At 43.3% G+C, this 23894-nt stretch overlaps 1 protein-coding gene across 2 annotated transcripts in view; it reads right to left on the bottom strand.

The window, feature by feature from the left end:
* grin3ba (glutamate receptor, ionotropic, N-methyl-D-aspartate 3Ba) overlaps window positions 1–23894 on the bottom strand; it is a 120125-nt gene that overhangs the window by 21492 nt on the left and 74739 nt on the right. For both annotated transcript variants that reach the window (XM_054795996.1, XM_054795998.1), the window contains exons 2-8: window positions 21616–22319; window positions 15502–15992; window positions 15014–15285; window positions 13075–13311; window positions 8607–8753; window positions 8187–8332; window positions 2639–2754 (exon numbers count right to left, since the gene is read on the bottom strand). In XM_054795996.1, coding sequence (XP_054651971.1) covers window positions 2639–2754; window positions 8187–8332; window positions 8607–8753; window positions 13075–13311; window positions 15014–15285; window positions 15502–15992; window positions 21616–22319 — 2113 coding nt within the window. The remainder of the gene's footprint in view (window positions 1–2638; window positions 2755–8186; window positions 8333–8606; window positions 8754–13074; window positions 13312–15013; window positions 15286–15501; window positions 15993–21615; window positions 22320–23894) is intronic.

Here is a 23894-nt window from a genome sequence, read left to right as displayed (position 1 = left end):
CCGGAAAATGCCTGCTAACGGGATGCCGGGGATTGTCTGCTAATTAGAAGCGCTGCTCTTTCTGTCGGTGTAGGCTAGTGGTCATTACATTAGGTACACCTGCACATGCAACATGACGACGGCATGTTTTATTTTCCACGCAAGTGAAAGTTTAACGTACTTTTGTCGCTACAGTAGCTACATTTTGGACAAGCCCAGTTTAGGAAATGTAAAAGAAAAATGTCTTTTTTAGTAGCAAAATCACACAAATTCCTGTTTGTAGGCAATTGAAATGATAATAAAAAGATTAACGAGCTTTTATAGAATAATATTTAAACATAATCACATCTATTTTCATAATATTTAATTAGATATTTAATAATGCAAAATATGTGGATAGAATAAATACATCAATGAATAAATAAATGCATAAATAAAAAATATGCATATGCAGTAATACATATTGCACCTTTAAGTAAAGTAATTGGTTCATTATTATTTATTATTTATTTCTGTACATAAATATGCAATATGTTGTCAATTTAAGTAAAATCACATATATACAACATATACAGTACAATATGGTGCATATTATAAGTAAGATATAAGGAATAGAAATAAATAAGTACAATTCTAAATAATATACCATTTACTGCAATATGTAAATCTTTTTGGATGTATTTATTCTTTGATTGATTTATTCCAGTCACATAAATATATATTGTATTATTAAATATTATGGAATTAAATCTTATTTAACTAATAAGCCATTTCAGGATATACTTTATAATACAGTAAATTGATGGTGAATTGTATGAACAAATTTACATTTACATTTTTATCAATAAATAAATAATAATAAACATTTTTAATAATTTTAGGATATTTTTTCATGCAGTTAATTGATGGTGAATTGCAGGAACCATCAATTGGTGTTTTTCATGAATTATTTGACATTTACATTGTTCAAATGATATTTATCAATCAGTCAATAAATAATAAGACAAACTGAACTAATACACCAGTTCAGGATATACTTTATAATATAGTTAATTGACGGTAAATTGTACGAAGAAATGTACCTTTTTTATCAATCAACAAATAAATAACCAATAATCATTTCAACAATAAACCATTTCAGGAATATTTAATAATAAAGTTAATTGACACGACGTTGGATGAACAAATTTCAATCTTTCATGAATTATTCATATTTTTTAAAATTGTATTTATCAATCAATAAATTTTAAATAATAAACCCTTTCAGGATATGTTTTATCATACGGTCAATGGATGCCAGATTGTGTGAACAAACCTACATTTTTCATGAATTATTTTACATTTACATTTTTTACATTATATGTATCAATCAGTCAATCAATCAATCAATCAATCAATCAATCAATCAGTCAGTCAGTCAATCAATCAATCAATCAATCAATCAATCAATCAATCAATCAATCAATCAATCAATCAATCAATCAGTCAGTCAGTCAGTCAATCAATCAATCAATCAATCAATCAATCAATCAATCAATCAGTCAATCAATCAATCAATCATCAACATGAAAATAATAAAACCATCAAGATATATTTTATAATCCAATTAACTGACGGGAAAATGTATAAATAATCTAGTTTCACTTCACTCTCGCTGTTTTTCAAAATAAAGGAATGAATACATTATCGCTTTTGTGGTTGACTATGGCCTGTTATTAGTCAAAATGATGCTTACTTCAACACATTGTACATATTTTTGGCATAATAAAGCATTGTCAAGCATAAAAATGGCTAAATGAGCAAAAATCCAAATCCAAGACATTCAGAAGCTAGCTAGAGTTGCCTGTTTAGCTGAGTGTTGGCAGCGACGGGCATCGTGCGTCCCTCCTTAACCACAAACAGTATTTTACTTGTCACTGGGCATCAGTAACGCTACATCCAAGAGACACGCTGTCAATGCTAACGTGTGAGTCTGTGTTATGTCTTATCAATGTCTCATTTTCTCTTATTACGTCTACTACTGCATATTGCAGGGGTCACCAACGTGGTGCCCGCGGGCACCGGGTAGCCCCCCACGACCACTCGGGGCGCCCGAAAGCCTGCTTTTCGTTCAGGTTTTTACTTAATAATGTGAGACCACTAGAAAGAAATGCATTCCGACATGCAAAATGTGAGTATTTTGTTAAATTGTTTGGGTTTGACGTAAGCTATGAAAGCAAATGTTAGAAAAATGAGTAGCGCTTGGCCATTTTCATTTTGTCTCAAAGGAAACACGTTGGTGACCCCTGGTATATTGGGTAGTACGAGTGCTAAAGTGACTATAGGGGTGTTATGTCATGTCTAGAGGGCTCTAATGCTACAAAACGTATTTCGAAGGTTTTTTCTGTGCTCTAACTACAAAATTCCATTTATAAAGAAGGAATCCTCCTTTGTTAAAATTCACTTAGCAAGGTCGGGCCTGGAACCAATTATCCATGATAAAAGAGGGATTACTGAGTAGTTATGCAGTTTTAGGACAAAAAAAACAATTGAAAGGATCGCAACAAGGCTATATTTGAACAAAAACACCGAGATTAAAACCACAACAATGTTACAAGATAAAGTCTAAGCAGGGTGTGGGTGTGTGTGTGTGTGTGTGTGTGTGTGTGTGTGTGAGCACCTTCAATGGCGAACGGCTTCCCCACCGTGAGCAGCTTACAGTCTGCGTCGATGGACACCTCGAAATCCAGCAGGGCTTTGTCCATGATGAAGGCGTCCAACATCGGAGGATCTGTCCTTCACCACCAACACACAAACACACACAAACACGCGCACACACATCACAGGCGTTAGACAGCGGCATCTCAAACAACCCTTCCATCTCCGTCGTGCAGGAACTCTTTGGCGCCGTCACGTCTTCCTCGCCAGCTGCAGTGGAAGCGATGAACTTGCTTGTAGCAGGCTGGCGTGTAAACACATATATCATTAAGCTAAGCCGACAGCCTCTGTGGCCGACTGATAAGACTTTGGACGTACTGCCAAAGTCTCTTCGGTGCTCGTATTGATCCGCGTGAACCTAATTGACCTCTAATTATAGAGCGGGGCTCGCCGCGCTAACAATGCGGATAACTGTCAGGAAAACGGCGCGCCACAAAGCGGATTTAAGCATGGAAAACACGCAAGATGTATTGTTTTATGCGAGTCAACAAACAGGTGTTTTTGTAACGACAACATACTGATTGACCCCAATCTAAAACAATCCTGTCCTTTTCCCGGGGGTTTGTGTCTCCACTGTCTCTCCAGGGCACTGGTGTGTGTGAGTGACAGGAAGAAAAGCTCTGACTCGCTGGGAGAGAAGCGGTTTGGTTTGAATACATTTCCCTTAGACTACCCGTCAGCAGGATACAGAATTTAGTCTGCTCTTATTGTTTTAAGGAATTACTGTCTTGATAAGATTACGCAGCAGCTCCTTTACATGCAGACTTTTGGGAAAGTAAGTGGAGTGGGCACGGGCCAAGAAGAAGCCATTAGGTGTTGGTGCACATCTGGATAAAGATGCAGATCCATGAATTCAAATGTACCACTCATGTTAGCGTTGCAAATTTTCGTTTGCGCCCTTTGTTAGTTAGGAAGATTCAGAAAAAACAAAGTAACTTTTTTCGTGAGGTGGAACACGGGCCAATGAAAACAGGACTAGGTGTCGGTGCAGATCTGGATAAAGGTGTGCATCCGTGAATTGAAATTTTCCACTTGTGTTAGCATTGCAAATTTTTTTTTTTTCTCCTTTGTTCTTTGGAAAGATTCCAAAAAAACAAAGTCTTTTTTCAAGGGGTGGAACACGGGCCAAGGAAGTCCACACTAGGTTTTGGCACAGATCTGGATAAAGATGCAGATCCATGGATTCAAATTTACCACTCATGTTAGCATTGCAAATGTTTGTTTGCGCCCTTTGTTAGTTTGGAAGATTAAGAAAAAAAACAAAGCAACTTTTTTTCGTGAGGTGGAACACGGGCCAATGAAAACAGGACTAGGTGTCGGTGCAGATCTGGATAAAGGTGTGCAGCCATGAATTAAAATTTTCCACCTGTGTTAGCATTGCAAATTTTTGTTTTCTTCCTTTGCTAGCTAGGAAGCTTCTGAAAAACTGCATAAGTTTTTTCGAGGGGTGGGACGCGGGCCAAGGAAGACCACTAAGTTTCGGTGCAGACCAGGATAAAGACACAGACACGTTCACTTACATGTTCAACTTCTGTTTGCATTCCACATTCTTGTTTTCATTTGCTCGCTTTGTTAGTTAGCAAGGTTACAAAACGAAAACATGGGGGCGGGGCATGGGCCAAAGAAGAGCCAACCAGGTTTTGGTTGTGTATCCAATCATTCAATTGTCAACTTTTTCTAACAATGCAAGTTCTCCTCCTCACTGTGTGCTTTCTTTGGATTTGGAAAGAGAAGAAGCTGAATGTGAAGGGCAAGAACCATCGGAGGATGATGCACGCTAACCCACATGCGTGCCAAAGGAAGAACCTTGGATGACATTTGAGTGCGGATCCATTAAATTGTCGTCTTTCTCTGCTCTACTTAGCGGCGCTCTTGTTTGCCGATGTTTACTGTGAGACAAAAGGCTGACTTTCCAAAAGTTTCTGCTGCGTTGGCAGAGCAAGAAGTGTTTTATTTTTACCTGAGGCGAGGCCTGTCAGACACAAGACACAAGGGCTTCTTTTGGGACATAAACAGGGACTGATGTTACCCCCGCTCCACCCGGGTGGTGTGCATGGCAAGTGTTTTGACGGCGGGATGGAGGCGTTTGTGTATGTAGGTGTTATTCCCTGAGCGTAACACATTTTGATGTTTGATGTGGTCCAGACCTGCGAGCTCTTGGCCTTCCGAGATGTGTCGTGGTCTGACTGTCTTTTCTCTTCTGCAAACTGCCAGCCTTTGTAGCTTTCTCTGCAGTATCAACAAAGTCACCATCTCTGCGACATATTTCACCGAATTTAGTAGGGCTCGCAATGAAATGTGCTGATAACAGCAGCCTGGGAGTACTTGAAGTATACGGCCAACGCTCCACTTAACACCTCTCTTCACTGAACCCACAGGTGTCCACTGTGCAACGCGGCTCGCAGCACTTTCTAAAAAAAATGGAAAAAAATCAGCTGTAATTTCACAAGAATAAAGTAAAAATATTAGGACAAAAAAGGCGTAATCTAACGAGAAGAAGTCGCCAGTTTACGAAAATAATGTTGTAATATTGTAATACACAAAAAATAATATCATTTTAGTAGCATACATTTGAAATCTAAAGAAAAAGAGTATTTTTTTATTTAATATTATGATATTATTGTAATTCGTGAAAAATCAGGTTGCGGAAAAAGTTATAATGCGAACTTTTTCCAGCAAGGGCCACAAATGAAAGGATGCAAGGATGGAAAACGTTGAGATTTTGTAAGAGGTTATATACTGTATATGTCAAGTCTCTATGACGGACTATGAGGGCCACAATGAAAAAAGACAAATCTGAGATTTCAAGAAAAAAGTTACAAGAAAAAAAGTCGTAATATTACCTTTGCCCCAGGCCAAAGGTTACGACGGCGTATTAAAATAATCCGAGATTTGGTGAATAAAGTCGTAAATGTACCAGAAAAAAACTCATTACGAGAATAAAGTTGTAAATTTATGAGAAAAAAAATTCGGAACATTATGTTACAGGCATTGCCTGAGACGGCTATGAAAAGCTGGGACTGACCGTTGGACTTGGGCATGTGTGTGTGTGTGTGTGGTGAGGGTGGGGGCGGCGGAGGTAGGGGGGGCGGAAGTGTGAATGCTGAAAGATCAACTGCTGTGTTTTGCTGCCATGCTATAAATAGAAGCTTGCCTGAAAGCAAGAGGAAAGTTTCCTTCCTTCCTGAAGAGCTATGCTCTATTTTCCCCCGACACACATGACACGTAATAGTACGACTTTTTTCTCTGAAAATTACAACTTTATTCTCAAAATCTCCTATTTTTTTACTGTAATGTGGCCCTAATACACCGTCGTACATCTCAGCTTTGTCATGTAGGTGAAAAAACATATTATTAGTGTCAACTTCACTCTTTGCTCCTTTTTCCCCCATTTTTACTGTTTAATTTTCTAAATATTTAAATTTTCTTCTTAAATAATCTTTGTCAATTTTCTTTTTAACCCTTTAAGCGCCAAAGTTGCAAAATTGTGGAAAAAATACACTGCAAATAGATAATAGAGAGATTTGATTTGACCTGAGAATACAATGACATGGATGAATGCGGTGGAGGCAGCAGTGGTGTTCAAGATCCCGCCGTAAATGACGATGATGATGGCTGGGTTTGCATGAGCATCACAAGTGGATCAGACATTTTGATGAGCCTGTTGTCGAGCGGGTATCGTGCAGACAGGGATCTGACAAATTCTGAGCCTGGTGATGTCATAATATGCAAACGAGATGATTACATTTACTCCCATCACAAACTTGGGTCATACTGATGATTTTTCTAATTTACAGTCTGCCTTTATCATGAACCATTTTCAAGCTACAACCTTTTGAAATACTGTAGTAATGTCAAAATAGATGTATTTTTTCTTTACTATTTCAACTCCTATGCTACTAAAATGACATTATTTTCCTCATAAGTTTATTCTCGTAAAATTGTGACTTTTTTCTTGTTAGCATACAACTTTTTTCTCTTAATATGTTGACTTACTCTCGTAAAATTACAGCCATTTGTGCTGCTGTTTTTTTTTTATTAATTTTGTTTTTTAATTTTTCAACAATTTCAAGTTTCTTTGACCCAAAGGTCAACGTTTGTAATTTTACAAGACAAAATATTTCATTAAATAAATAAATATCTAAAAATATTACAGAATATCCGTGGTGTGGTAATAACATCATGTATTTTATATGAAATAATAATAATGGTGGAATATTCAAACAGAAATAAAACAATCCAAATGACAAAATAATTCTATAAAATTAAAATAATACAAGAAAAAGCTGAAACAATAAAGTAATAATAATAAAATGATAAATTACAATAATTGCCTAGCGAACTCACCTTAGACAAACTTTATAAACAAACTTAGCGAGTGTCCTTAAAAACTCTCCTAACGCCAAACTTCATCGTTTAGTGTTAACCTTCAGTTAATTGCTTATTTTTTCCAGGCTCCTCGTCGCTGTTATCATTCCTGTGGCGGGACGTCTCAATTAATGTCTTGAACCTGAAATTGGAGTGCACTCTTTGATAACCTTTGTGTCTCTGAAAAACCTTTAGTTTATTATTTGTCACACATAAATCCCTTCTTCTTCTTCTTCTCCTTTTTCCACTGCGAGGGTACCGGTTACTGGTATGTTTGCATTTTCTGGCTTTTAAGTCACGTTTGTCTATCTGGTGCTGGTGTTTTCAACCTGGATGTATAAATGAAGGGATGGAGCACCGCGGCCATCTTGTTTACGCATGTGTTGCACAGCGGAAGAAGATGCGAGTGTCTTCGTCACATGCACATGAACGCACAGGCGACAGTGCGCAGGGATACGGAGGCTATAGAGACACAGATAATGCCCAGCGTTTTGTGAGGTTTGGGTTTTTCGACAAGGCATTTTTGTGATGCAAATGTTTGAATCTTTTGAACGCATGTAACTCTTTACTTAATTGTCCCCAACACTAAACGAGACTACGTTCTTCATCACAGAAATCTGACCAGAACTGGACTCAGGAGACCAAGTGGGGGGTGAGTCGCTGTTATTGTACTACAGTGCTGACGGGGACGCCATACTACTTCATATAAAAATATCTGAACTATCCATTTAATAATAAATAAATTATTAGAATTAATTATTAACAAATTATAAATCAAATTATTAATACATTATATTAATTAAATATATTATTGTATATTTGTCATTTGGCATAAAAATGGATATTATACATTCTACATAAAATGAAAAAAATGTATATTCCTCACTTGTTGATTAGTAAACAAAAAACAGTCCGACATGCGTCAAGATATCCAATGCGGTTAATTATTTACAGAATTAGTGTGACATCGTTCAACATTTAAACTTTTTTTCACATCACCAAATGTTTTCATGCCGGTTTATTTTTATTTTATTTGATTTTTTAATGACACAGGGAAATAAAAAAAACAGTCTCTGGCCAAATTCCATCAAATACCAGCTCAGTCTGCATTGGATCGAATGAGAGAGTGTCCCTAATCTTACTTCAGCATGTGCACGCCATCCGGGGTGGTGGGCTGGTTGAAGCGCCGCATGTAGTCGTGCATCTCGGGGAAGCTCTTCTTCATGTAATCCTCGGCGCTGCTCTCCCTCACCGTGCCGAATCGGAAGCCCAGCGAGGGATGGTGCAGCTGACAAACGGAGGCGGGAAGTCGTTAGCGAGCGGCGAGGATGGCGGTTAGGAGACACAGAGGGTATCATTCATGACGGAGCTCATATCAAACATAGCAAGGCCTGCAAATCCCACCGGTGGGGGGTGTTGTATGGATAGATGGATATAGAACATGATAATCGCTTACAAATGATTCCACGCTTTACTCATTAGCTCGTCCTTGTGCCAGATTAATTTGCTGCATGTGTGTGTGTTTTCATGGATGCAATTGCCGTCCTTGCTTGGAGTCTAACCTTGTCGTCATGGATTCCAGAGACCTGCTCGAAGGTCTTTTCGCCGACCATGACGGCTGCCAGGTTAGCCGTGTAGCTGGAGAGCACAAGGAGGCAGAAGATGGCCCACAGGTTCATCAGGAAACGGCCTGTCCAACATTTGGGGGTCTAAAGAGTGGAGAAGATAAAGGGAGGGATATTTGAAGTGCTATTCTAAAAATTAAGTAATATTAAGTTAAATTAAATATTAGGGCCCCTTTCGGCCCCAATGTTTTGAGCATGTTAAAAATTTTCGAGGTGGATTCCAAGTCGAAAAATATCCAACGGCATTCGAAAGGTATTGGTACGGTATTCCAACACCATTCCAAACAATCTGATCGCATGCAAAAAAAAATGCTGCTGAAACGTCACTATGAAGCGTCACCTAATTCACATGACTTCATATGCCAAGTAAAAGAAGAGCCAATATAACTCCACCAGCAGCCGCCAGCTGGACAGTTCAGAGGGGCTGAAACCCAAAAACGTCGTTCACCATTGACGCATCGGCAATCCACATCACCTCCACCACCGGCCACCAGCACATCGCATCATGCCGCCAAGGAAAAAAAGGAGCCACGCTCCACTACCCGCAGCTGGCACATCACGTCGTGCTGCCAAGGAAAAAAGGAGCCAAGCTCACAAGTTTCAAATCCTCTCCCGAATGTGGTGTGAATTTTGAAACTTTTTCATTCCGGCTGGTTCTGCTTGATTCGTGCTTAGTGTGACGCGGGCTTAAAGGTATACCTGGATCAGTTTCAAACTCTATAGCAACCTTTTCGTCCAACATCGCCGACTCCTTTGATCACAATGGTCTTTAGGAGTACCGAGCCAGTAACCTGCCTGGTCCAGCCCAGGCTCAAACCATGAGGGTCGAGAGCGCAAGCCATCGATTCTTCATGCGTCAGTGAGTGAGGGTTATCAACGTACTCTTGCACAGATGCACCAGCTGGCATTCGTTACACTAAGTCAGGCATGAGGAGCAGTCGATGGTCAGTCGACAATGCACCAAAATGCCAGGGGAACCTCCTCAGCTACCGCCCAGCCTCCCCCCGAATCCCAGGCAACAATATGAAGTCAATTTAAGAAAGTGATTGCAGTTAGTATTGTCTTTCATGCTTCAAAATGCTTAAAAATACATAACATGCATATTTTTGACAAATAATAGGCTACATTGAACCATGAAACAGTATCATTTAAGAATTCATATATTGTTGAAAAACCGTACGAGAGTGTAGCCGCGAAATTGGAACCGCGGTGTGACGGGGGATTACCATAAATGCCATCGCCTCAACATTTTATCCCAATAAACTTGGTCGCCATCAACTTTTAACCAGTTTCCATCTCAAAAAGAGCTCAAAACATGGCTGTCAGCGGGACATGGGTTGATAAGTGGATAGAAGAGCGAGTTCAAAAGCCAAATATGAAAAATAAAATAAAAAGATCCTTTCAGGTATTGGCATTCATCACGTTCATCCTTTCGAAAATATCCCACATTACCACCCAATTAAGGTAATTGAAAAGAATAAAATGGAGGTGGCGTATAAAAGTTCAACAAAGCGGAGCTGTTTGTGAGGCGAGGCACCTCAGAAACATCTCTCCATGAAATTGTCAGCCTGGGGGAACGGGACCTCCAATAATTTATTCCACCAATTAAAATCCACCTCTCACAAGAAAAGACTTTCTCCTGTTTTAAAGGCTCGACATTTAACTGTACACCCAGGGTCGTAAGCAATTATTACAAGGTGGAAGGATGGGGAATGTGTCTTAACGGCGCAACGTTAATCACGGTCTCACCTTAAACGGTGCGCTTATTGTAGTGATGTAACAACAAAGGTCACCTTTTCTTAAAAGTACAAGGAAGGAATATTTGTTTTTGTTTTGCTTCAGGGCTTCCCTGACACCAAACATTTGTTAAAACATAACAGAAGCTTTAAAGTCAAATTGAGCGATCTCACGACGCATTTTATTACATTCCATTGTTCCGTCAAGATGATTTGAAGCTTGTCCTGTTCGTTTAAATGTGGAATTATCTCTGATGCCAACAAAGATCTGTACCTGGATTTTGTCAGGCCTTAAAACAGTTCAATTGAACCTAACACATCTAACTCTGATAGGTTATACTAAGGGTAAACACACTGTCGTATGCAATTACCGTAAAAGCTACAGGAGCTAATTTGATGTAAAGGCGTTCCTCTGCAGCTTTTTAACGACATAGCCTCGCTAAGAAAGTGATTGTTTGGCTCTGATGCCGCGCTTTCAACAAGGTCATTTTCACGGGTCGCGAGCTTGCTAATGACCACAAATCTGTTCATCATCAAGGATCAAACCTGTACCCTTTCAATTAGGGGGGGAAGGTCTTGCTAATAACTCCTGTTCTGTTCCTGTTCCAGCGTCATTTGCATGGCTTCTCTCCTGGGAGATGGAGGCATTGTGTGTTTACAGAAACATTATGATGGTGTGCCAAGTCACGGTGACATTGACGTCGCATATTTTGTTTTGACGACCAGAATTCTGACATGAAATGAACTCCTGACATTGCGTTAGTTTCAACAGCATGGCTGCCAAGGCAACATTGACAAGGTCTGTGTTAGGCCAACCCACTTATCCGGGTCAGGGTCATAGGGCAGCAGTGTAAAAGCCAGTCCAAGGGATGCCAAGACCTCCTTATCCCTGGCAACTTCCCCGAGGTGTTCCCAGACCAGCTGAGAGAGAGAGAACAGTCCCTTCCCCCTTCCCCAGCAAGTCCTAGTACTACCACAAAGAATCTCCTCGATAACCGGGAGTCATCCGCAGATGATACCGCAGATGACCAAGAATCCTCACCCTATCAAGGATGAGACCAGAACCTGCGAGGGCAATTCATTCCTGCCGCTTGTATCCTCGACCTTATCCTTTTGGTTCCATCTAGATGGGAAGGTAGTACAAGCAACCATCGGGGTGATGGGAGCCAGTCTAGGATGCCAAGACCTCACTGTCTCCAGCTACCTCCCCCCAAGGTGTTCCCAAACCACCTGAGAGACACGGCCTCTCCTGCAAGTCCGAGTACTACCAGGAAGGACAATATGGAAAACCTCACCAGGGAGTTTACCGGGAGTCATCCACAGATGATAGATGGTCAAGCTCTTCACCCTATCTCTAAGGACGACCCCGGAAAAACCCGTAGAGGCAATTAATTTCTGCCACTTGTATCCACGACCTTGTTCTTGGGTCCATCAGGATGGGAGGTTAATACAAGCAACCATCAGGGTCATGGCGGAGGAGTGTAAGCCAGTCTATGATGTCAAAGGCCTCACTGTCCCCCAGGGTGTTCCCAGGCCAGCTGACATACACAGACTCTCCCAACAGCAAGTCCTAGTACTACCAGGAAGTCTCATCCTGATTGGAAAGACAATCTGGAAAACCTCACCAAGGAGGTTACTGGGAGTCATCCACAGATGATAGATGGTCAAGCCTCACGCTATCCTATCTATAAGGACAACCCCGGAAATCCTGCAGAGGCAATTCATTTCTGCTGCTTATGTCCATGGCCTTGTCTTTTCAGTAACTGCCCAAAGTTCCCTTCTATAAGTGAAGGTAGGACAGCAACTGGAATTCTGCGAATGATGCACCAATCCACCTGCACTAACTAGAATTGGTCACATCGGGCCTACAGCTCAGTGTCCTAATCGGTGGTGGTGCGACTTCTGTTTGATAGTCTGCGGCGAGGTCCTCTGAGGAACTGAAGAGTGTAAAGTTTTACATCACCGACTTTACTCGGGAGCATATAATTTTAGGAACTGTGGCGTTTTATTCACTTTGGCTGTATATCTGTCAGACCCAGTAAGACAAGGAACCTTACTAGCTGCTACTAAATCAGAACAGAGTGTTGCAGCAGCATTTCTCCTTCTCACTAGCGTGACCAGGCTCTCAGTCTCGGCCCTCACCCACGTCCATGTCACCCTGGGCCTGTTCCATTCCTCATCTCCGCTTAGCCAATTAACCCTTCCACCCAACCTGGACAGCCCTCTGTTACTTTCCTTCCGACGCTTGTTTCTTTCTGGACTATCCCTCACCTGTGGTCATCTTGTGCTTGTTTGCAACTTAGTGTGACTCTCTTAGTGTGAGAATTGACCTCCACTCGGTTTGCCTCAACTTCATTCATCCCAATCACGCCGCTCATAACTCTTCCAATTCCTGTCGAGACACTTACCCTTGCATTATCCTCCCGGTGCCTCCCTACTTCATCACTGCCTCACGTCCCAACCTCTCGCTCAGTCAATCTTCTTTGCTCCCTGGCTATATTTTTGTATTTTTTTCATTGTGCCGCAAACCCTCTTAAATCCTCTACTGAATCACCCGTAGTGCTTTTGTCCTCTTGCTTATAATGCACACTGTATCCTAGCTTCATCCATGCCCCCACATCCCCCCTAAACAGCATGCCCATCGATCAAGGAGATGAGAGCGGCGTTACCTTGGTGGCGACCGTGCGTCCAAACAGTATGGCGTAGCAGAGGTTGAGGGCGGAGGAATAGGAGAAGACGCGCATCCTGTTTCTCCCGTGGGGGGTCATGCCGAAGGGGCTGTTCCACTCGTACAGGGTGAGGAAGAGCGCAGTGAGGTGCAGTGTGACAAAAATGCCCACCCACATGGACCAGTGGAGGGGCCACATGAAAGCTCCGATTGGGGCGGCGGTGTCCCGACTGCGAACCTGCAAAAAATAGTTTAGTAGAATTCGTACAAAGTGTAATTCGGAATAAAATGATTTTTTTTTGGGTCGTACTTGATAAAGTTATTTTTCTCCCATGAATAAATGTCATCAAATGATTGTTTTTAGGATGGTATAGCACAGGGGTGTCCAAAACTTGGACACAAGACGCTGGCGTCTTCTTCCGCTGTGGAACACACACGTAAACAAGATAGCAGCGGCGCTCCGTCGCGGAAGAAGATGCGAGCGTCTCCGCCACGTACAGTACACAAGAATGTTAATTTAAGTGAATTTCCCAGAAGTAAGGATTCCTTATATTTTCGTAGTTATGCCATAGAAAAAATAATTACGACCTTCTAAATACAGTTATTAACATTATTAGGGCCCTCTAGGCATGAAATAACACCCGTATAGTCACCTTTACATTCCCATTACCCAATATAGTGCATATAATCAGAGAAAATAAGCCATTTAGGACATAAATAAAACTCGTGCTCATGTGTGTCACAGTAAATGTGTTCAGTGTGGAGGACAGGAAATGACGTCGGTCGTTCAGAATAACTTGTGGTGGGTTATGGTCGCAACAGTAGCGTGTGTCGCTATTATTATTACGTTATTATTATTGTGCCAGATGTGAGATCATTTAGCCCTGCAGTAAAAGCCTGTTGTTCCAGTGTGGTGCTTGTCTCAACAAACAATTACTGGCACCTAGTGACCAATGTAGAATACTACATTCCCAATTTGAATGCATCTTCTTAATGGCTTATATTTGTATTGTAGTTCATTTAGCAATTTTAATGCTTGAAAATGAACAAATCTAGGCAAAAATACATGCAAATTGCTTAAATATGCATTTTTTTTTACTAATAGGCCGTAGTCAACCAGGAAACATCACGATTCATTAAAATGTGCTTAAAAAAGCCGCAAAATTCTAACCGTGATGTGTCGAGGGATGACTGTACATAATCTCCTATAGGAAAAATTGCCTCGGTTTTTGTATGTTTCAGTTTTTGTCTTTTGGAACGAATTACCAACAACCACAAAGGCAACACTGTATTGTGAAAACAGGTTGCACATCTGCATTATATTTTTACCACCAGCCTGACGGATCTTGCCTGTGAAAACACGAACATCCGCATCGTATTTTTACGACCAATGTGAAGGATCTTGTCAGTAAACACAACCAGCCATAATTAGCTTGTAAAAAAATCGCATGCCTAGTTTTTCTTTGGCGCAATTCATCAGTTTTGTAAGGGCAAGAGAGACAGTGTAGCTTTTACACTGAAATGGTACCCTTCTGTCATATCATGTTATACATTTCAGTGTGTCAGCCGCGGAGGGAGACGTTAACAAATCAAAGAATAACTGCCGCAATGTCTCCGGGCTGGGCTCACACGTCTCCTGCCGTGTGCCTCTCTGAGCACATTACAGCGTCCTAAACTGCTGCTCGTTTTGAATTTCCATAATTAATAGGCCCAGCGAAAAGCGAAACTAATTATTCACACACTAATGAACTCCTGTTGCTGGATGAGCGGGGCCAAAGGGTGAAAATCAAGCGTCGGTGGCGCGTTTTTCGCAGGGAGATGAATGGAGAACCAAAGTAAGACAGAAGACTGACAGTCGACCGGAGATGCTGGTGCAAGCCCTGCATCCTCCGCAATCATTCCAACATAAATAAATGAACGATGGCCGCCAGCAACCGTACCAGGATGCCCAGGCTGGTGGAGTAGAAGGGGGAGGTGAAATCAATGACTCTGCTCCTGGCCGAGTTGATGGAGAAGGAGGTGACCGCCATGTCCGCCATCCCGCTCCTCAGGTCGCCCACCAGCCCCGTCCAGCGACCGGCTCCGCTCATCGCCCCATACTTTCCATCTCCCACGATGTAGAGGTCGAAGGTGAAGCCCATGTCCTCCGCCAGCTTCTCCAGCAGGTCGATGCAGTAGCCGTAGCAGCACTTCCTCAGATCCTCTGGAAGGCCTGACGGGTAGAGGACGGCGTGGACGGAATTCCAATAGAGTCAGTGCTCGGAACTGCAAGGTTAATGCTGACTAATCATTGTGGTAACTCACAAGGTATCTGCATGCCTTGCTTTGTCATGCTGTAACAGAAACTAACCTTCTCTGTCTAAAAAACTACAAGGTCTGTAAATACTTGGATGAATCTACCCTTTAAAGTCTGAGGAACCACGCTTACCGCTTTCCCAGTCCACCGTTGATGCGTTGGGGTTGTGCAGCTGGTTAAAGAGACCTTGTATCACATCCGAACGGTTGCTTCTGGGGTCCAGGCAGAGCTGACCTGCTGGACACAGTCCGTCCTCATCCACCTCGCGTGTGAACACAAACGGATGTTCCACCAGCGTCACCACACGCAGACGGTGTCCCTCGACGGAAAGTCCAGGCCTCCAGCGTCCCCCCACGTTTAAGTCCCCCTGGCCGTCGCCTCCTCTCACCCCGGCGCCGAGGCCTTGCCCCTGGCTGCTCCCGAAGCCCCCCAGTCCCAGGACGCCTCCCTCCAACTCCAGCCTGCCTCGGGACCACTGGCCCACGGTGACCCACGCCGGCTGGCCCAGAGCACCCCTTTTGAGGCTCCAGACATGGAACAGCTGTGAGGAGAGCACCCTTGAGAGGCTGGCATCCACTTGGATCAGGCCTGTAGCGCCGGTGAAGGAGGTGTTGGCAAAAAACCTTGAAAAAGGACAGAAAGACAAGAAAACTCAAAGCTGTGATCATTAAGATTAATGGTGGTCAGTCCAATTATGATAAACATCCCCCATCAAGTTAACCAAATGAAATAGGAAAACCGGGGAGAAGGCCATCAAAAGGTTAAAAGGAATATTGCAGACGGGCACGGTCTGACAGGAGAGCTTTCTCCAGTCATCTCAGATGGGAAATTGCATCTCCCTGAAAGTCATAATTAAAAGTTAATGCAGAGCAGTCCAAGTCTTTCTCCGAATTGGAAAGTCCACACTGACAGACATTGCTATTCGCCTCACTCGCCGTGTGGCTTCCACATCACTCTTTACTCGGGAAATATATTAGGAAAGAGCAATCCTGGTCGGCACATAAATCTGCTCCGGTCCCTTGAACCGTGCAGGAAATGTTAGCTGTGGTCTTAACGTTTGACTGCAGAAAGATTGTCCGGTGGGGACGTAATGTTTGATCAGGTCTTGATTGGGGTTGGCTCTGTCAGGGGGTAACTGGGAATGGGGTGTTTAAATGTTAAAGAATGCAGGGATCCTCGTGTTGGGTATAGCTGGGGATCCGTGCGGGGACTGCTGATGATGCCTGGGCCTCGGTAGCTAACCTCCCCTCGGCTTGTTGTTGCGCTCCTCCCTTTCCCCCCGTGTTAAATGCACAAAGCGATGTGCTGGAGACGTCCCCTCCCCATTAAGTATGAGATATGTGTCGTGAAATAAAAAGATTAGATTGATGACATGAGTCATTAACCTCAGCGCCGCATCTAGCCTGGACCTGGAGCAAGCGGAGGAACATAGATGTTTGTGAATTCTGATGGATTTTCCCCTTTCGGCACCTTCTACTCCTGCATCGTTACTTACTTCGACGGGCACCATAATCAATTTATGTAATCTTGCTCCAGTGAAATCCTTATTCAAAATGCACCTGGTGTCATCCTCATCCTCCCGCGCTTATGTTTCCTCATCGTCCCTGTGACAATAAAGCAGGAGTGCTTCGTGGCCTGGCTGCTGAAATCACTCATGGTAATAGCGTGGCTGAATCATCATATCCCATAGACAGACGATTCATCAAGGCGGCTCGTTCTCCGGTCCCGAACGCTTTCGTGGGCTCCGGTTGGCCGCAAAGGAATTAACCCTCACATCTCTTATCTCGGTGGGAAACTGCAAAGTCCTTTTTTCCTCCACGCTGAGATTCATGTGTCGAGATGAGAGTGCGAGATAAACACAAGGACGAATACGTTTTTTCCCTCCCCTTCTATGTGTTTGTGCAGCGGGCCAGAAGCCTGTCCTCCTAATGGATGAGCGGGGGTGTCAGGCTAGCGTGATAAGTTGTCCAGCGGCGTCAGGGAGGGAGCGCCTCCTGTCAATAACACCTGGCCGCCGTTTCCGCGCTCAAGAGTAAATGTCAACAGAGCGGCCGGGTAAGTGATGACTCTATAAGAGAGTCCCGGGCATTTGTCTCGCCCACCCCCCCCTTATCGCTCCATCTTCCCTTGGAGGAAACTTTACTCCCTTTGAGTGCAGAGGATCATACCCCGACAGGCTTGTTTCGGGGCTTTTAATCTCTCCCGCGGATGGCATCAGCGTGGCAGATGTGTCCGGCGAGACGGCAGCGGATGGCAGATCTCTCTCGGAAAAGCGTCCATTCACTCCCCGCCCCCCCAACTTTTTCCCAAGCTGCTTCAACTTTATTTGAACTTAATTTGTGTTTTTCTCCTTCCCCTTCCGGCTTCCTGAGTCCTCTTGTGTGTATTTTCCATTTAATGTACTCTGGGGAATAAACAAGCACATATTTTATTATTATTACAGGCAAGCTGAAATAGAACTACACCCAAACTTTCTCCACTTTTCTCAGGCTGAGTTTATTTCTTGTTGCTGCAACTGTGAATCTTTCCTCATACGGCTAACGCTCCTTCTTGCCTTCCTCCCTCCCCCTTCCTTTCTACCTCTCCCTCAAGGCTACTAATTGCAATTTCCATGGGGACATCATCGTGTACCGTATACCAGGGGTGTCCAAAGTGCGGCCCGGGGGCCATGTTTTTTTATTTATCAATGCAGAGGTCTACAAGAGAGTTGACAAAATGTTTCATTTGTAATGATTGCCTTCTCGTAGATAATTATATATATACTTTCCGTCAGTGCAATCCTAAAAAGAAGAGCTCCGTGGCTTCTCGCTGGGTCCGAAAAGCAGTCAGTATGTGGTGTGACCACCCGATGTGGCTCTTTTGATAATTGCATCTGGCTCTCAGACATTTCCTAACATAATAAAACGTATTTATTTAAAGGTTTTTGGCAGACATTTTAAAGTAAAACATTACAGAAATCACAGTGTTAAAAATAAAGCTCAATATGTAAAGCTTTCTTATACATTTTAATCTATCCATCCATTTTCCACCACAATACGGTTCTCCACAGCCGACGGCAGCTGTCAGACACCAAAACACGATTATTGCCGGATGAAGCGGTAGCCTGCCCGGGTCACTGAGATGTCAAGACGTAAACTTCGATCCTTTCATCAAATAGTCAGCTAGCTAATTCTGCAATGCCAACTCTTTTGACGAACATGATGGCGAAAATAAAGAAAGATACGCAGTACGGTGCAAAAGAATACATTCAGAGACTTATTATATTCTAAAATTGTTGGTGTTGCTTAAAAATGCATTCACCACAGACTCGCCCGTAACGTGTCAGCGTTGCGCTAAAAACGCCTCAGACACTACCAAAAGGTAAGGCTACATATTTGAGATGCCGCCGCTACTGCTGTGTTTTTATATTTCTGAGTTTGGAGACGTTAACGCTAGGTGTAGGCGTTCGTTTCTACGACGTTGCTATGTGAAATCAATGCGCCGACCAAGGAAGTTCCGGTAATGCTTAGAATGGCCAAAATACGCAAAATACTGTAAGTGTTACATGTTATCATGAATGTACCTGTTACTAAATGGTCACAGCATGGATAGAAAACCATAAAACCTTGTTGGAGGTTTTTGAAGATGTTTTAATAGCGGTCTTTGTAGACGGCATAAGCGTATCCCATTACGTGCACTACTGAGCTGTTGCTTTTGATCTGTTTTCATATCTTTAAAACCAACAGAAAAGAGAAAGACGTGTGTTCATGTCTCACATAAGGATGATGAGAAAAATTCCGAAAAAGTGCAGTTTTCCTTTAAGGAGGTTCTAAGTAAAGCTTCAAAGTGCAAAATGAAACAATGGGAGTGAGACAAAAAATGTTTGAGTAAGCAATTTATTGCAAAGAAGCATGAAAGTGAAATAGGCTGTTCATCAGCTGATCGCAAGCACAGCCTTTAAAAGGCAAAATGTTGGCAAAAATGTGGACTGAATGTGGTTTAGTGTCAGGTATTCACACTGTCATGATCTCTTGATGGCAAAGGCAAAAAAGCTTTCTCTCTTTGAACGCGGTGGCATTGTTGAGCTGCACTGGCAAGGCCTCTCCCAATGCGCCATTGCTGCTGAGGTTGGACGCAGTAAGACTGTCATTTGAAATGTCTTCAAAGATCCTGAGGGCTATGGAACAAAAACGTTAAGTGGTAGACGCAAATAAATGTGCCGAAGGATCCCGTTGGCTGTCCGTCAAGACACGGGCCCACCCTGCGCCCAAATGGAGGTCGTTACTAGTGCTGAGTGCAGTCCAATAACCATCAGACGCCATCTGCCAGAGAAGGCTTTTAAAAAGAAAAAAGGTCTTCAAAGGCCTCGTCTCCTTCAACGCCACAAAATGTACCGTTTGCACGAGAGCACCAAACACGGGACACTGAAAGGTGGAAGAAAGTTTTATTCCCTGATGAGAAAAAATGTAACCTTGACAGTCCTGATGGCTTCCAACGTTACTTGCATGACAAGGAGATCCCACCTGAGATGCTTTCCTCACGGCACAGTAGAGGGGGCGCCATCATGATCCTTCAGTGGAACAATGAAGCTTCGGGTTGCGCAGGGGTGTCAAACGGCACCTGGCTATGTGGAGATGTTGTACGGTGACTGGCTTTTTCAACAGGACAACATTTCAGTTCACAATGCCCGCCTGAAGCTTACAAAAATGCAGATCATTTCCAGAGAGTGGATGCCCTCCGTGAAGCCATCTCCTGGAAACACTGGCATCAAGCATACCCAAAACATTTCATACCATAGCGAAGCAAAGTGAACTGGAGGACTTGATGGAAACGTACATTTCTAGACTTTTAACAAAGCATTTATCGCAGGCAGTAAATAAATAATAAAGTAATCTACACGCATTGACTGTTTCTAGCCCTAAACACTTCTGGCATGGCATGAGCTCGGTTTAACTGCAGATGACGGGTGGGGACTCTCCAGTTAGAGATTACGCTTGCTGATGCTCTCAGCGGGCGCGCATCATGCAGAGCGCAATTCCTTCCCGACGCCAGTGCCTTCCGGACCAGTTGCATGTAACCCAAAAATGTTTTGAGACACATGACGCTTCATCGTTTGGGCCTTTGAGGAAAAAATACCTGCCATAGTGGAGATATTTTAAGTGGCGTCGTGTTCAAGGTTTGCTCAATATTGGGAAAACATTGTGAGCTGTGTGAACAAGACAGGATCATAGCTTTTTTTCAGCTTTAAGTGGAAGCGTTAATGCTTTAGTATGGTGTGTATATAAGAGTGCGTGCGTGTGCATAGACGTTAGACAGCAGCCTGACAGCTCTTGGAAGCTGTCAGAGGCTCTCTTTAAATCTGCAGGAAGTGAAGTAGCAGCCGCAGCAGTGATAATAAAGCGCCACAAAGACACCACTTCCACCCGAGTACGATTCACCCGACGATGTTGTGGGTGTCATTCAAAAAGCTAATAGCTAATGCTCCTCTTTGTACTCCTACTTTCTGACTACCTTGAGTTGAATACCATTTGAAATACTTTAGGGGGACAGATTTTAGTTGTATTCTGCTGTATTTGCTGTTTATTTGTTTGTGTACAGTTGTTGTACAGCGCCAGCTATTGCATGACGATTCAAGCCATTTCATTTAGGTGACATTATATTGTTAACAGCATTCATTGTAAAATTCAATTTCACTTATTTACAATTTCATAAAACATCTTAAAATTAAAATGAACTTACTTTTATGTTGATAGGGTCAAGAAATGTAAATATCATCAATCCATTTCATTGTGATGAGACGCTATTAGAACTAAATGAAAATAAAAAATAAGATTGCATTAAATTTCTATGAAATCTGGATGAAATTGCATCCACTGGGAGTGTCGTCAGTCACTACATGGATGAAATTGAAAAAAAATAATGTAAATGTAATTGATCTTTTTTGACAGAAATTGATGAAATTTCATGAATCAACATAAAATTTCAACGTCATCCACTGATGTCGAAAATGGCAGTTTATTGAATTTATTTTCATTCCGCTCTTTTTAATTTATTTTCCATGAATGTAATTTGTTCAATGACAGTGGTAGCAGTTAATTTGGATTTAAATAAATACAAATATTTTACATTTTTAGAAGTTGAATTTTGCGTGTTCCCTGAATGCTTATATATTGTTGGTCATAGATAAATCATTTGGATAAATGACTTTGTTCTTTTGAATCTAGATGAAACTTCCTTCCAGCTATGATATTTAGTGGCGGCACGTACCTGGACAGATATTGTCCTGAAGAAAGTGTTTCTCGTCGCACTGGTTTGTCGTAACAGTTGACCGTGTTCTGGATCAGCGCCAAGTCAGGCCTGGTCATGGTCGCCACAGTGAGGGCTCGGCCAATCAGCTGCAGAGCATCCCGGATGTAAAAGCTGATTGGCTTACGTCCGACCTCACCGTAAGCCAGCAGGCCGAGGGGACCTCCCAAGGTGTGCAGGGAGTCTGGTGACAGGGGATATCCCATGATCCACTGAAGCGCTGGTAGCGACGGGGCGAGCCTCTGGGCGACCCGCAGCACGGAGGAGAGACACTCCGGGTCGGAACCGAGGAGGAGGACGCTGGAGATGGGCGAGGCGGAGCGCAGGAAACTCGTGGAGAGGATCCGCAAGGCCTCCTCTTCACGCTGATCTTCCCGCCTTTCCTCGCTGGCCTCGCCCCTCCTGTCCCCGCCCCCTCCTGTGATGTGGGTCAGGTTGATGACGTCCCACAGGTGCCATGCTGCGCCGCTGTGGGTCTGCAGGTGGGAAAGCAACCCGTCGCTGCCTTCCTCCCATCCGGGGCAGAGCACAGCGGCGCCACCCCAGGCGCCATCCTCCCGGGCGCCCCGTTCCTGGACCCCATCGCCCCCCTGCAAGACGGCCAGCAGCAGGCTGCCCAGGGAAGACGGAGGTACACGAGCCGACATCTGAAGGTGGAACAGGTTCTGTTGGAGAGGACACAAAAGATGAACTGAGTGAGGTTGAAGACAGTTCCAGTATGCTTTTCTGCACAGGAAATAATGGAGGGCCGCACGGTGGTCTAGTGGTTTGCATGTTGGCCACACAATCCCTTGGGCATTTCTGTGTGGAGTTTGCATGTTCTCCCCGTGTGTGGGTTTTCTCCGTGTACTCCGGATCCAAAAACATGCAAGTTACATTTAAATTGTCCATAGGTATGAATGTGAGTGTGAATGGTTGTTTGTCTATATGTATTGGCTGGCGACCAGTCCAGGGTGTACCCCGCCTGCCGCCCAGTCAGCTGGGATAGGCTCCAGCATACCCCTGCGACCCTAATGAGGAGAAGCGGCTTAGAAAAAGAATGGATGGATGGAAATAATGGAATTTGATGGTTATGGTTTAATGTATTTCAAAAAAATTTGCTCGCTTACTGTATTCAACATGCACTATTTACATTATTCCAGGTCTATCACATTCTCCAGTCCAGTCGTTTGTGGTCTTTATAGCTAAAGGTCTCCACTTGGAGGTCTTCCTGTCCTTTTGTCTTTCATGTTGTACTGTGAGTGTCATGGAATGTACCGTAGATACGTGGCTTCCTAATTCCAGTCCTTCTTTTTGAGCAGGCCTTTGCAACATGGTAGTGATGTCAAATGATCATTGGGACCGCCTCCACAGCAGGCTTATGAGGAAGAGGAACTCAGTTTCACTTTAAATATCACTTGGACTTTGCTAGACCTTGGCTAGTGGGCTGACCGTTCTCTCCAGTGCTGCCATTGCAATTGCTTGTATCGACTCCTTTTAATATAAAATTGTAAGACTTACTTGAGACTCTCTTCGCATTATTTCACAGCTGGTAGAACAAAAGAATCTGGGTGGACTTTAGCGGGTTCAAACTCAGGGTCATTCGACTTTAGAGGTTCTACTGCGGTTGCAAAAAAAAGAATATTTGACGGAAGAGTAGAGAAAAAAAAGAACCCCCCCGATTAATAGATGGAAAGCAGAAATATTCCGAGTGGAATCACATTAACTGCAGCTTTTATGAGCAACACAGCAAACAAATCCCGGCTCTGCCGCAGTCATTCATCACAAGGCCGATCAGAAACAATCAGTCACATTTGCTCGTTATCTGTCGCTCTGAATGAGGCCGAGCGCCGCCGATTCAAACAAGGAGTCAATGACTCACATCTAATCCGCCGCCATCGCAGTTGGCTTGGCAGGACAACACTAGCATCCATAGTTAAGCACCCCCCCCTCCACCACCCACCCACCACGTCAGACCCCAGTGAAAACACTGGCTTGTTTCATACACTTCCAAACTGGACAACACTGTGTGTCCTTGAACGCAGCACACAGATGGAAGCCCCTTCGTCTCCCCCTCCCTTTGGGTGCTGCGACCAATTTTTCATCCTATCAGTGCTCTAGGCAAGGTTGAGTTGAAGAGGGGTTGGGTGGGGGGCTCTTTTCTTATAGCGAGTCCAAAGTTCAGCTTGGATGAAGAGATCAGTATGCATTCCATAAACTCATGTAAAGCATGTGCGTGCACACGTGTACTTGTGCATCGA

Source organism: Dunckerocampus dactyliophorus, chromosome 13 (genome assembly GCF_027744805.1).
Source record: "Dunckerocampus dactyliophorus isolate RoL2022-P2 chromosome 13, RoL_Ddac_1.1, whole genome shotgun sequence".
NCBI classification, from domain to species: domain Eukaryota; kingdom Metazoa; phylum Chordata; class Actinopteri; order Syngnathiformes; family Syngnathidae; genus Dunckerocampus; species Dunckerocampus dactyliophorus.
This window is presented reverse-complemented; position numbering and strand designations above follow the sequence as displayed.